Consider the following 15,106-nt stretch of genomic DNA (forward strand, 5'->3'; position numbering starts at 1 on the left):
GAGAAAAATCTGACTTTTCATCCAAAGACCCAGGTATGATATTTTGATTAAATATTAAGTGGTAGATAAATCTTTTCAATGAATTTGTTCACCGTAAGATCAATAACATGTAATAAGAAAACTGATGAACTTAGGGTTCGTCTAAAAACTATTATATTGAATAAACTCATTGTCTAGATGTCAGTGTGAAAGGATGGCAGATCCCTTGTGTGAGAGAGCAACTGCAAATCAATGTTGTTGAAACAACAGGAACCGAAACATGAAAGCCTTTAATGCGATGAGCATCTTTCACACCCATACCTGTGGAAGATTCATTAGCAGGCAGTGAAGCAGAAACATGCTAAAAAGACACTTCCCTTGATGGACAGATGCTTCAGATTCGCTTTTGGTCACACGATTTAGTCACACTCGTGGAATAATAAATATCCTCTTTTTGCTTCAGGCTTATCTGGTATTAATAGACAGACAATGTATTGGCACTAATTGAGTTTTGAGCTGGTATTGCACATTAATAGATTCGCTTTAAGATAAATCTTCAGCGTTGGAAGCACTTTAATGAAAAGAAATGCAAACCGGTTATCCACAGAGTGTGTTCTTTACTAAACTGAAACTCAAAAAAATGTCATATAACTCAAAAATAAATGCAAAGTAAGGACTGTGTCCTGGAAAAACCCTTGAATGCTTGTGACAGTGTCAGCACTGCAAATATGTGTTGTACAATATTTTATTTATCGGTGCTGTTTTTATTCAGAGCTTCACCTCTTGAGTCTGTACTCATGGAAATGTCTCCTGAAACAGAATCGTCTCGTAACACAATGGATTGTTGACTGTGCAAGTTAGGATATAAGAAGGACAGGTTTAAGGAGCTTAGAGCCGCCTTCAAATAATGGTTTTGATCTATTGTGAAGAGGGAGATCAGGCTGCCGAATAAATATAACAATGACAGCGCAAGACTTGAAAGACAACCGAACCCTAAACCTATCCCATCACTTCTCTGGGAGACTGCACCGAACACTTTATTTCACTTCTCCATTACCATTAGAGATCAGAGACGCATGCTGTACAATAGACCTCATTAAAATCAGCTAAAAGATGTGCTGCTCCATATCTTTCTTATGTCTTCAATAATTCTTAGTAACCCTTTATTCTCAATCCACACGCAAAAAAAAAAATTTTCAAGGTGGTCCTCAAAGATTAAAGATTTGTACAAATGCACAATGAAATGAATACGTTTTAGAGGCACTAACCTAATCCATTCTCACAGTCTGTAAACTCCATAGAATGCACTGCTCGATCTCCTCCATACGGACCCATCAGTGTCCTGTGAAGAAAAGCAGCATCCATGTTAAAACAAACTTAGTACGTTTGAATTTAGCAACAAAGTAAGGCTTGTTAGATTCAGAGAATCTACCTTTTTTATGTGAAACAAAATCTGTTACATTTTAAGTTGGTGATTCAATTCATTTCTGAACATTGAAACAATATATATACACTGTGAGTTTATGTGGGGGCAAATTTTCTGTATGCACTGTGCCTGTGGACTGTTATTAGTATCAAGACCAGTTCATTCCAGTGGGGAATCATTATGAATTATTTAGCATGAACGTCCTGCTTTGGACAGGCTCCTCTTTCTCATGAACTCAGAATCTGTGTGTGGTTCTGATTTCTCTGAGAACTCAGTCACATAACAGTGATTACATTTTACTTAAATCATGTGAAATGAAGATTTTTCTTAAAGAAACTCAACCCTTTGGCAGTGGAAATGAGGCCTATTTTTTAGTAGGCAATTTATCAGGACACTTACATTCTTTGGGCATTTTGTTGTTAAGTGACTAACCAGTACTTCACCAGAAAGATTACATGCTTCCAGCCTTTCCTGCAGACTCCTTGAAATTGTATTTCAGACTGTTTGAACCTAAGACTTCCTCTGAGGCTACAATTCAAGCTAAACTTGCTTCACAAGAGTTACGTAACAGAGAGTGTGCACTGTCCCCAGCACAGCGCAGCCTCTAATAGACATTTAAAATAGTAGGGGGTCAGTGAAAAAAAAAAAAGAAAAAACAAATATGTTAAAGTTCCTGGCATAAGTTGAACTATCAATGTGGGACTAATCATGCTTATTTTATTCTAATAAGAAATTTCAAATCTTTATACATGCATTCAAGAATATTTATTAGCCTCTTTTTTGTTTCTATTTTTGGTTTGCTCACTGGAGATGTTTTCAATATCTACTGTAAAAAGCTGTAAAACTGAACTTAACTGAACATTAAGATACAACTACTTATATTAAATATTTTCCAGACCTACATTTGAGTTATTTTGTTTTTTAGAGAAATGGACATAGGCTATACAAGCCAACTATTCTATTTTGCAAAATAAGCAAGTTGTCCTAAATATCATGCTTAATATAGAGCTCACTTTGTACATGAAAATATCCAGCTGCCTTTACATTTTACAAAGTGGGTCCCTCGCAAATGGATCATCATTTTGAGGTGGGTTCTTGGCATCAGAAAGTTTAAAAACCTCTGGTTCAAAAAGCATAAAGCCTTGCAAAGTTGTATGAATTCCACGAGATGTGTATGAATGGATTTAGTGAGTACGCACTAGTACATTATAATCCCCAGGTGATTAGAGCACATTAATAGTACATCCTTTATAGTGTTGTGCATTCTTCGAAACATATAGCGGACCAATGAAATCAAACTCGCACTTTTACACGCTTTAACTGCAATCAATGCAATTTGTTTAAGAACGAATGGTGAAGTAACCGTCGTCCAACACATTTTACTCACGTTTTCCATTCTCTCACCACTTATATTGGTAACACGCATTGTTAGTGACACACCTGAGCACAGCCCAGGTACCACAAAGTACCCAAAGTCTCCCAAAACAGTAGCGGACGAAGTGAAGACGCGCGTTACGTCGACGCTTCTCTCAAGACCGCTCAAGCGTTTATTGTTTACTGGAGCTAATGAGCTGGAAACAAACGAGCCGTGAATCAACTGACAAAACAAAAAATGACCAAAATAAAGGTTTTTACCTGCTAATCATGACGGCTCCCTTGTACATGACCGAAAATGTAGGCATTTTGAAGAGATTTCTGCGCATCCAGCGGCGTGTAGCGTCTGCCCATTCCTCTCGCGATCAGCGCCTCGCGGAGGTCCGACACAGCGCGAGCCACATGATTCACTGCTACAGCCCTCTAATACAGATCATCCTAAACATCGCCAACTTTGCCCACAGATTAAATCTTATGCAACAGAAATGAGGGGTAGTGTGTTTTTTAGAAAGATATATTTTTTTTCCATTGTTTAACAATGACTAGAACAGGTGCTTCCCAAGCTGGAAGCCAAATATTTGCGTTTATGAAAGAACTGTAACGGCTTAAAGGTGGTGTGAAATATAAAGTGTTGCTGACATTAAGATATTTCAATGCAAGGGATATTTCAGGTAGCCTACATCAGACTGAACTGTGAAATACTGAAAGTATTTTGCATCAGATCAAACATGATATGGGAATTAAAACTGACAAGCTTCTGTGATCTCTTGAGTCTGCAAACAAGACACAGGATCTACAAAGCAAAATAATATTACTGGAACATACATCCAGATGAAGCCCATTCACAGCCTAGTGAATAAAATGTGATGCAACTGAATATGACTAAATCAACCTTACTTGGTTAAACCAACAGATGTGGAAAAAGTCTAATCAAAAAGTGTAGCATAATTTACAGTATACTGAAGGACAGCTGTTTTTCTTTACTTCCTGATGATGGGATCACATTGCCACTGAAGCTATTTCACTGTAGTCATGAAAAATGGGGAAAAAACAGGAAACGCTGATGCTTTGGGGAGAAACGACATTTGTGCAAAAGCAGAAAACTCTAAATCCTTGTCAACTCAGAAAGACATATTTAATCTCTCGACTGTTTCCATTTTTAGCAAGTGTTATTGTCTATGGTCATCCCATGCAAAGCTAGAGTGCTTTCCTCTCGCACAGCAATCAGATTTATACACACATGCTTGAGGGAAAATTACACAATGTCTGGATTACACTGACCAAATGTACTTAGGGTTTTGTACTCTTAAAATTGTCTTTATGTGGGCTTCTTTGAAATGACTAACTACATTCATAATGTAATGAAGTGACTACCTGTTAAAAGAGATTATTGTCATTTAGTGCTCTACAAACAGTGTTGCTTGTGGCCTAGTTAGAGTCAGACTGACACTTTCCCTTAAAAGCATTGTCACTGTGTAACTCCTTAATGTCATTTACCTCGACACATGTCCTGGGACTCAGAGACCACTTTTTAATGGCAACCTGAGCTACAATCCAAAACAAGTCACACAAGGTTGTACCAAAAACCACTAGATTCGCGACTTTGTAAATAGTCACAAAGGAAAAGCTGGCCATCATACACTAAACAGCTGAGGATCACGCACTACCAGACTTAAAAAATCTTCACTTTCACAACGAAATCACTCAGAAACGTGTCGTGTGCCTTGTTGTTAGGAGATGCATGACAAATTAGGTATCAAAACATGTTTGATCTCCTCCAACCAGATGGGATTATAGTCTGAAGTTAAAAAATGACCATCATACACAATACAAACTCAAATCTGCAGACAGACTCTGATTTTTGGTGACTAGCAACATCTCCAGACTGTAAATTGGAGGAAATCAGGCCAAAAGTCAAGTGTGCTTTAGTTTTTTTATGCCTGTCCCTTGTGTTGCAGTTAACTGAATGCTACATTTTGGATAATGTTATCAGGCAAAGAGAAAAAAAATAATTCATCAGATGTCTTATTTAACAATATAAATGATGTATCTACTAGTGTACTCAATCTGTCACGTCTCTGCTCTGTGATAGTCACAGAGCGACCAGACTTAGCCTTTCTTTTTCCAAACTCACAGGCTGTAATGATGTAATTTGAGGTTAAACACCTGGGCATGATAAGCTTTATTTTCAAAAATTATCACACTAAACTACAATGATTTAAAGCGTTCTGTCTGGCTTGCCTTAAATTTCTCCTGTGAATCCTCTCATGAGGTTAATATGTCAAGTGTGATTAGCACATTCACATATCAAGCCATGACTGGACAGTGTACTTTTGTGCACCGTAATCTGCTAGGACAACCTGTCAATCAACCACGTGCAGGGCCAGGTCACAGTCCACCAGACCCTTAGTCCCTCAAACTCAACCGCCCCTCTTCACAGACACCTCATTCAAAAAAATAAATAATAATAATTGAAATGCTTTGGTAGCTAATAGCATTTCAGTGTGTATTAACTGCTGAAGTATTTTTCTAAACATTTTACTCTGAGGGATAGATGTAAGTACATCTTTTAAAAAAAGGTGACAGGACCTTACAAGGATAGTTTTTTTTTTAAGAAAATGTTCTTTTTTGGGTGAACTATCCAATTATGACATCATCTATTTGTCACTGCTTTGTTTTTATTTAAAAAGCTGGAAAATTAAATATCCTGACTAAGGTCTATAAGGGAGTATTTTGACTGTAACAGTACATTTCTCTGATAGTAACCAATGAAAGCTGAAAAACGATGACGTGTGATGCATCCTTACAACTTAGAAACACATTAAAATGAAAACTTCTGTGCCAGGCATCTCCAGAATCCATCTCTCTCATTCATTATATTCATAATTATCTAATTTTATAGGCCAACCAGGAAGAAGGATCACTCTGATTGCCTATTTTATCATCTAGAGAATCTTCCCAACATATGTGAATTTTAAAGACTATGTACAACTGGCAGACAGACATATAAAGTCTGCGTTAAGTTATAAATGAACTCCACCATAGTCACATGACTTCACTGTCACCACCAGTACGTTTCCGACAACTCTTGGAAAGTTTGAGGTACAGTAGTTTTCAGAAGCACAATTACGAACACAACCAAAAAAAGTGGACAAGTAAGTAGATGAGTTTCCTGTTCGACATGATGACGTTTGATGTCCCCGACAACTTCTTTAGTTCCAAAAAAAAAAGATAAAATCTAAGCACATTCCTTAATATCGGCATTTAACCAACAACCCATAAAAAAATAATAATAATAAAAAAAAAAAAACTTCAGGACGAAAGAGTCAGAAGTTCAAAATGCTAACTCATTTACGGGATTTAGGCAAAGCAGTTGAACTCTGTCTATTTTGTACCCTAAACCTGAAGGGACACAGAAAAAGAGTTGTTCTGTGATGACCGAAGTACAGGACTTTTCATCTCATTTGCTCTAAAAAGTGACTGTGCCTACATTTATAAAGCCTAATACTACAAGTCTATAAATAGTCTTTGAGGGCAGCCTCTGAGATACAGGAGACAGCTGCTCTTTATTCAAGAATCGGCCTGAGAATGGCAGAACATAAAGCTCTGGCTGATATTAAGCACTGCAAGGCTTAGCGTAAGACTATGTGCTAGAAGACAGTCTGAGATGAGCTATTCAAATGTCCCGGAGAACGTTTGGAAAAATCCTACCTAAAGAATAAGCTAAGATCACCAGTTACTCATAGGACACAAAATATTTACTTATGTATTTACATTTATGTCTTTCATAATATTCACCCTTCAACCACCCCGATACACAAACGCACACAGACACTAGCTTTACTGCGCAGTGCAACATGCTGTAACATGTTTGATAAAAACAAATCTGCTCATCAAAGAAAAAAAAGGAGTATAATGTTATATGTTGAAGCTGCAGTACTTACACTGTGCTGTAGATTTTTTTTCATTGAAGCCTAGAATAAAGGGAACTATTAAATGAATCAATTATTAAATTTATATATATATATATATATATATATAAATATTTGTACCAGTATCTCTAAATTTCATAAATTCTTGCTCCAACGTATCATATATCTCACCACTCAAGAATCTCAGGAAGCCAACAGCCCTTCGACCCTCTTAAACCGCTGAAGCTGTAAATCCTGTGAATGACGATTCATGACAGATTGTCCATGTTATTTCTCATGATGCAGTCAGAGAATGTGAATTTATATGGGCCATCTATCTATATCATGTATTTATTGGCACAGAGTGAATTTTTATATAGTGGTTGAAATTCTTTAGTATATATTAGGTATATCTGAAATGGACGTCTTAGGAGAAAAGATTGTTCTCCATCTTCAGTCTGTTCATATGGATCAGAACTTCAGGGACCATAAACAAATATACTTTAATTATCCATTGTGCAATACACACATATATGGATGGGTGAAATTTAACTGACAAATAACATGAAAATTATATACTTGTTTTAGGCTTAAATGATGATAGTTTGTGTTGAAATCTTTGACAAATGCATAGTTGCTATTAAAATAATGCAAATTCTGGAGCAAATAATTGATTTTTTGATTTAGCCTGTTATAGTTTCAATGCTTTTTAAAAATATGACTTTTCTAACTAGTCTCTCAAATAATAAGAAAACTGAAATTTTAATAGTTTTAATAACATAGCTGCCATTTTGCTCTTTGGCATTCAGTTCTAAACAAAGGCTTTTGAGCCAAACACCTGAGCTGTAAATGCCATGTGACTAATTACGCAAGTGTTTATAATAATAATTATTAATATTTAAGAAGTTTGAAATCTTTTGACATGCGTACACTGATAATACAAAAGCAATCGTTACATACTTTCTGTATACATTAATTTATTTTGTTTAACCCTTCTACCTGATTATTAGATAGACTTCTTTCCATATTTGACAGAACTGTTAACAACGACAGTAAACAAGAGGGACAGTGTGTTCCAAAAGGGGTATATCGCCCTCCAAAGGGTTCTTTGGATTGAAAACAATCATGGCCGCCATACTGAAGGGTCGTTCCAAACCGATGTGCTCAAAACTGGCCACTTCAAAGGTCCTCAGTGTCACAGGTTCTGCCGCTCTCAGCGCAGTCAAAATAAAAGTCCTGCCTCAAACACAATGGAAAAACTTATCGGCTGATGCCGATATTTGAAAAATATCGTCCTTGGCGATATATCGGTCGACCACTAATCAGAACACTGATTGACTAATGGCATCAGGAAAAAAACACTTTTAGTCTCAAAATCCTGAGCTGTGAACTGAAACAAATAAATCCATTTTACACAGAAAAGGCAAGTCATGTCAACCACTCAAAAATATTTATGTAAAAAATCTATTAGTTTCTCTGACTGCAAATTCATGCACACAAGCTAAACTAGCATGGACCACAATACACCCATGCATACTGTCCCTTTTCCTTCCAGCAGACATGGCAACTACGCATTGCATCAGAACTTTAATCACCAAATCTGCACAGTGGGTTGTTATCAGATTATGGGATAATCCAGTCCACATTGAGAAATCATAACAGCGGAGACGCACTATGTCAGTTTTTGGCCAGTCCCACTTTTTGTTTTTCATCAAGGCAAAGCTCAGTAAACGTGCCACCCATTGCAGTAATGAAGAATGGGAAATGAGGGTGGCAGCTTTACTCGAGTGCCAAATTTCCATGCTGGACCACCGAGTGTGGTGAAATGGGTTAATCTGAAACAGTCTGACAGGCCAGTCTGACCTGTTTACTAGCTGCTGCATTCTGGGCCCATGACTGCCCTCTGTAGGTAACAAACAGAAACACATCCCAGGAAATGTCACAACATATCATCCACTTTTAATCCTGCTTGATGCTGTCAGCATAAAACAAGACTGAATGGGATGAACATTCATGAAGGGATTGTTGGAATTGTTTTCCTCATATTACCAAAGAATAAGACTGCAATTTGATTAGACGATTTTGGTCAAACATGTCTATTAATGCTCTATTTTTTTTCCCGAAAGCAGAGAGAACTAAAAAAACCACAATATATTTTGATCTGACAAAAATACAATAGATGTATTAAATACAAATAAATTCAAACTTCTTTAACGACAATAAAGCTGTATGAACTGTGAATGTTAAATATCGGTCTATAATTATAAAAATATGTTTAGAAATGTAAGAATAAAGTACTTTTTCTAGTAAATAGATACACTAAACTAACACTAAATATTTGTTCTGCTGACAGATCAACTAATAAATAAAATAAAAAGAAAAGCCTTTTTTAATGAATCTCTAACAACAGTGTTGCAAAAAGCAGAGAAATCAATGAATCACAACAAAGCTGACACAACAAACCAGTTGACAAGACCTCATTATTAGGCAATGCCATGACTAACAAGGCTGATTAAAAATAAAATAATAATAAATAAATAAAATCCGCTAAGTCAGCAAAAATGTGATGTTGATTCACTGATAATAGCGACTACCAAAAACATGGGGGGGGGGGGGGGGGGGTCAATAAAAAGGCACCATGCAGACAAAGATTTATTAGTGTTAACAGTATGAAAACAATGTCTTTAAAAACATATAGTTTGTGTCTGACTGTGTCTGGTCTATAATAAAGGGAAAGAAAGGTTGCATTCAACACAAATGTTACTTTTGAGTCTACTCATGTAGCAGGCTCAGAGTGTGCTATACACCATCCTTTTATTTATTTATATAAACTTTTTTTAAACAGATTATTTGAGTACATTTCACAAGAATATACTAGCGTTTTTCAACTTAAAATGTAATGTTTAAATTACTATATTATTATTATTATTATTTGTGAAATTTATAATTAATTTCTGAGTGAAATTTGTTTCAAATATATATACATATTTTTTTAGTGTATATTGCAGTCAAGTATTTAATCCACAGATATTCACATAAGAGTGACAGACTCATGCATCACAACTGAAGCTTCATGGTAGAGCAGGGGTGTCCAAAGTCGGTCCTTAAGGGCAATTGTCCTGCAGAGTTTAGCTCCAACTTGCCTCAACACATCCGCCTGGAGGTTTCTAGTATGCACGTAATGACCTTGATTAGCTGGTTCAGGTGTGTTTAACTGAGATGGAGTTAAACTCTGCAGGACACTAGCTCTCCATGAGTGAGACTGGATTGGACACCCCTGTGATAGCGAGAGCCCTTTCCTAAAACTCTTCATACAAGTCCAAAACCTTTACATGGGGTTTTTGTGCAACATCAGCAATGAAGAACAATGCCCTGTTTGTGAAAAACCATAAGCACTGATTAAAGGTAAAAATAATGGTAAATAAAGTCACTATTTGTCAAGTGACCATTAAAAATGTTAATATGCTATGCTATTTGCAGCACAAGCATCACAGGTGTGTTTGGCTGTAGAGATGACTGACTACAGAGTCAATCAAACAGTATTTTTAAGCGATTAAGGTAATTTTGTATCATTTGAACACAGCGCTCACAATGCTGAGATACAGACACCGTCTCCATGATCAGATCAATGATTTACACACACGTTTATGCATCATACACGTTTCCTTAGTTTTATATTTTCTAATAGATTAAATAACATTTATTGATATTGAGTTATTGTTATTGCATAATGAAACTTAAGCATCTTGAGGCAAACTGGAACCAGATTTTAGCATGAAAAGACAGATTTAATCACACAAGACATTGCACAATATTAAAATATCATGCAGTTTTTGTTATATTTTAAAGATGTTAAAATGTTACATTTAGAAATAGTTTTTTTCTTTTTCTTTTTCAAAATTAACATAGCTCTACAGACCTCACAGTGCTGGTAAAAATTTGTGGTTTTGTCTAGACTTGTGCATTTGTATATACTGAGTAAATATCCTGCATGTTTAGACTGTCTCTTCAGGTCATGGGACAGCATCACTTCTCTAAGTCTCCTACTCTTCCCAATAGTCTAATCAAGTCCAGGTTGCCAAAATCTAAATTTAGCATGTCACCGGGCATATTCATTCTCAGGTACACACACTGTTAGCTATTCTTATCTTTTAAAGCTATGATATGTCCCATCTATTAAGCTATATTAAGACACTTCAGAAGGTGGCATATTGCCAGTGCACCTTACTCACCTTAAATGCACACCTAATCTACATTTGAGTAATGCCTTTTGATGTAAACAAATGAAAAATATCTGCCATTTTGAATTTAAAACAGTGTAAAATTAGGATTTTATCATTCGGGGGGGGGGGGTGCAAAGGGGTGCTTGGGCATCCACAGAAATTTTGAGATAGAAAAAAAAATTGGGGCTGTCAAAGTTATTTTGTAAACTTAAGATTTTGATGAAACATGTCTAATACATTAGCATAATTTATTGTTTGTGCTTTCGAAATACTGGTTGAAATCATAAGGTTAAATCAATTTTAATTTCTATAAACTGTTTTGTTCATATAACAGCCTCGATTTTAATACTAAGTAGCTAATTGAAAACCTACTTTGAAAAGCCGTCTGAAGTAGGCTACTTTGAAAATACATCTTTTTCGAAGGTTTAAACATTTGACATTGCTCTAATGCTGGGTCGAAAATATACAAAGTAAATATTCTCCAGATATTAAATAATTTCTTTAATATTATACAATATTAACAATTATTACATTTTGGAAAACAGTAATATTGACTATATTATATCAGGCTTAATACTTGAGTTTTGATACGTATAAGTCTTTATGAAAATATAATTAGACAATTTTATATGGGCGGGGAATCATCATATTTGGGGTTCTTGCGGCATCAAAAATCCATGGTGCTTGCAAAAATTTATACATAGTGCTATGTACTAATGGCTATATATATATATATATATATATATATATATATATATATATATATATATATATATATATATATATATATATATATATATATAACGTGCTTTTTATATATAAACGTGCTTTTTATAAACGCAACATGACAGAGTTTTTTTTTTTTTTCGTTTTTGGACGTGTACTTTTTGGCTGAATAACTACAAGCTTTGATTGCGTGCGAACTTGACGTCTTCGTTTCTGAAGCGACTGTTTCTTTAATTTATCCTTTCCTAAAAATTGCTAATGCCAAAAAAAAAAAAAAAATGTGTCTGAAAAAACTGACGGATACCTGTCCTCTGTGAAGTAGCAGGACCTCGCGGCTTAAGAACATTATGCGAACAGTAGCCTACTCCTATATTAATAACGCGAGTCTTTACTTGTTACATAGCCTATACAGTTTGAGACTTTATATGAATAAAGTCCATTTAATGCCTGAAATGACAAAGAAAAATAAACAGACGGCATGCACAACTCTACAAACATATTCAGTTCTTACCAGTAAATGAGCGAAAGTCCATCAAAACGCTCGAGCTCTCTTCCCCGGGGGTTCAGATAGGACATCGCATCCAACAGAAACGTTAAGGTTAAAAATAGTCTGCTCAGGAAACGGAATTAAACGCTGCCTCCAAACATTAGCACCAGACACATCACCGCGGTTTCGTGTGATGCTCGTGGTTCACATCCTCTCTCAAGAGTCAGCGCTCATTCAGCATTAAATCAATGATACAGCACCTGCCAGGAGAGAGAGAGAGAGAGACTCAACCGTGCCCGTTTCTAATCTGTACGACACACGTGGTTTTCATGCTGACCTGGCCGTCTGTTAGACAAAATCTACATCTTGTCGACAGCCCTCTGGTCACATTACTTTGACTTAGGTACTGTCAACGTCTGTATATAGGTAGCCTACCGAGATGTGTGAGTATCAGATTCATTGGTTGCCTCTCAAAAACCATGAGCTGTCTACCTAGAGAGCATTTTAGGGCATCATACGTAAGCTTGTTGCTGAAATAGATAGGTAACTAAAATGAGGCAAGGATAAATATTTAGAGACAATTGTAAGTATGCAGTTAGACTGAAGTAAAGCATGTGACCGTTCAGCTTCAGGTAACTGAGATTAATAGTGTCACTTCTGACCTGTCCTAAGACGACTGCTGCACTGCAGCCAAAACACCAGAAGAGTTTCCAGTTTCCTCACATAGACATTTGTTTTTAACACCAATATCTGTCCCTATAGCCTCTTACTGTACGCTAAATCAAAACCTGTGTCTACATTTGTTTTTTTAGTGCATAAACTGTCACTGTTTATAATTACTTTAATCACACATTCACCATGATAATCACACTTTGTCAAAAATACTATTGTTCTATTGTAGTTCATGTAAAATCGTAATAAAGGACAGGACTCATGGCAGTAGCCAACAATATACATTGTATGGATCAAAATTATAGATTTTTCTTTTATGTCAAAAATCATTAGTCAAGTCAAGTCACCTTTATTTATATAGCACTTTAAACAAAAAAGATTGTGTCAAAGGAACTGAACAACATTAATTAGGAAAGCAGTTTTTCAATAATGCAAAATGACAGTTAAAGGCAGTTCATCATTGAATTCAGATATGTCAACTCTGTTCAGTTAAATAGTGTCCGTGCATTTATTTGCAATCAAGTCAACGATATCGCTGTAGATGAAGTGACCCCAACTAAGCAAGCCAGAGGCGACAGCGGCAAGGAACCGAAACTCCATCGGTGACAGAATGGAGAAAAAACCTTGGGAGAAACCAGGCTCAGTTGGGGGGTCAGTTCTCCTCTGAGCAGACGAAACCAGTAGTTCAGTTCCAGACTGCAGCAAAGTCAGATTGTGCAGAAGAATCATCTGTTTCCTGTGGTCTTGTCCTGGTGGTCCTCTGAGACAAGGTATTTACAGGGGATCTGTGTCTGGGGCTCTAGTTGTCCTGGTCTCCGCTGTCTTTCAGGGCAGTAGAGGTCCTTTCTAGGTGCTGATCCACCATCTGGTCTGGATACGTACTGGATCCGGGTGACTGCAGTGACCCTCTGATCTGGATACAGACTAGATCTGGTGGCTACAGTGACCTCGGAATAAGAGAGGATATTAATTAAAGATCATGTTCCATGAAGATCTATTGTAAATTTACTACAGTAAATATATAAAAACTAAATTTTTGATTAGTAATATTGCTAAGAACTTTATTTGGACAACTTTAAAGGCAATTCTCTCAATATTTTAATTATATATATATATATATATATATATATATATATATATATATATATATATATATATATACACAGTGGGGATCGAAAGTTTGGGCACCCCTTGCAGAATCTGTGAAAATATGAGTAATTTTCAAAAAATAAGAGAGATCATACTAAATGCATGTTATATTTTATTTAGTACTGTCCTGAGTAAGATATTGTACATAAAAGATATTAACATTTAGTCCACAAGACAAAAAAATTGCTGAAATTATTAAAATAACCCCACCCTTGGTTCTTAGTACTGTGTGCTGTAACCTGATGATCCTCGGCTGTCTTTCTGTTTTGTGATGGTTGTGCATGAGTCCCTTGTTTGTTCTGAACAGTTAAACTGAGCAGCGTTCTTCAGAAAAATCTTTACGGTCCTGCAGATTCTTCAGTTTTCCAGCATCTTTGCATATTTGAACCCTTTCCAGCAGTGACTGTATGATTTTGACATACATCTTATCACACTGAGGACATTTGAGGGACTCAAACACAACTATTTAAAAAGATTCAAACATTTACTGATGCTCCAGAAGGAAACAAGATGCATTAAGAGCTGGGGGGTGAAAACTTTTGAACACATTGAAGATGGCCAAATTTGTCTTATTTTGTTGAAATATCATTTTTTTCCATTTAGTTCTGCCCTTCGTAAGCAACAGAATATACTTTTATGTTTCCCGGTACACAAATTAAGTACAATTTACCTTGATCTTCAAATTCCAAAAGTTTTCACCCCCCAGCTCTTGATGCATCTTGTTTCCTTCTGGAGCATCAGTGAACGTTTGAATCTTTTTAAATAGTTGTGTTATAATGTATATATATATATACACGTGTTATATATATCATGTAACCAATCAAGGGGAAGCTTATTTATTGTATACATATCAATAAAAAAAGAAGAAGAAAAAAACCTTATGACTGGTTTTGTGGATCATGGTCACATATATAAAATTCTCCCTTTCACTTGAAATAATGTTTAACATTCCAAACCAACATAATATTTGCATACAGAATCCTGCTCTGTCTTCTTTCTCTCATCTCAATTCTGATTGGTCTTTCCTTTCTTGCATTATTTTTAACCATGTAGGCTATAGCAACTTTACACTTCAAGGAGGGTATCTGCCTGTATCTGACTAAAAGATACAGGCAGTAAACAACCGGGTTAAAAAACGTAAGAGATCAAATTTGTTGCA

At 35.9% G+C, this 15,106-nt stretch overlaps 1 protein-coding gene across 3 annotated transcripts in view; it reads right to left on the reverse strand.

The window, feature by feature from the left end:
- si:dkeyp-72e1.9 (syntaxin-binding protein 4) overlaps positions 1 to 12,314 on the reverse strand; it is a 40,869-nt gene extending 28,555 nt beyond the window's left edge. The window contains exons 1-2 of one of the 3 annotated variants that reach the window (XM_052552998.1): positions 12,151 to 12,314; positions 1,248 to 1,321 (exon numbers count right to left, since the gene is read on the reverse strand). In XM_052552998.1, coding sequence (XP_052408958.1) covers positions 1,248 to 1,321; positions 12,151 to 12,215 — 139 coding nt within the window. In that variant the 5' untranslated portion in view covers positions 12,216 to 12,314. Of the gene's footprint in view, positions 1 to 1,247; positions 1,322 to 3,040; positions 3,258 to 12,150 lie in introns of those variants that run through there. The other 2 variants (XM_052553000.1, XM_052552999.1) reach the window with 2 other exon arrangements.
- Positions 12,315 to 15,106: the final 2,792 nt, after the last annotated feature.

The sequence above is a fragment of the Carassius gibelio genome, chromosome B3 (genome assembly GCF_023724105.1).
Source record: "Carassius gibelio isolate Cgi1373 ecotype wild population from Czech Republic chromosome B3, carGib1.2-hapl.c, whole genome shotgun sequence".
Lineage (NCBI taxonomy): Eukaryota > Metazoa > Chordata > Actinopteri > Cypriniformes > Cyprinidae > Carassius > Carassius gibelio.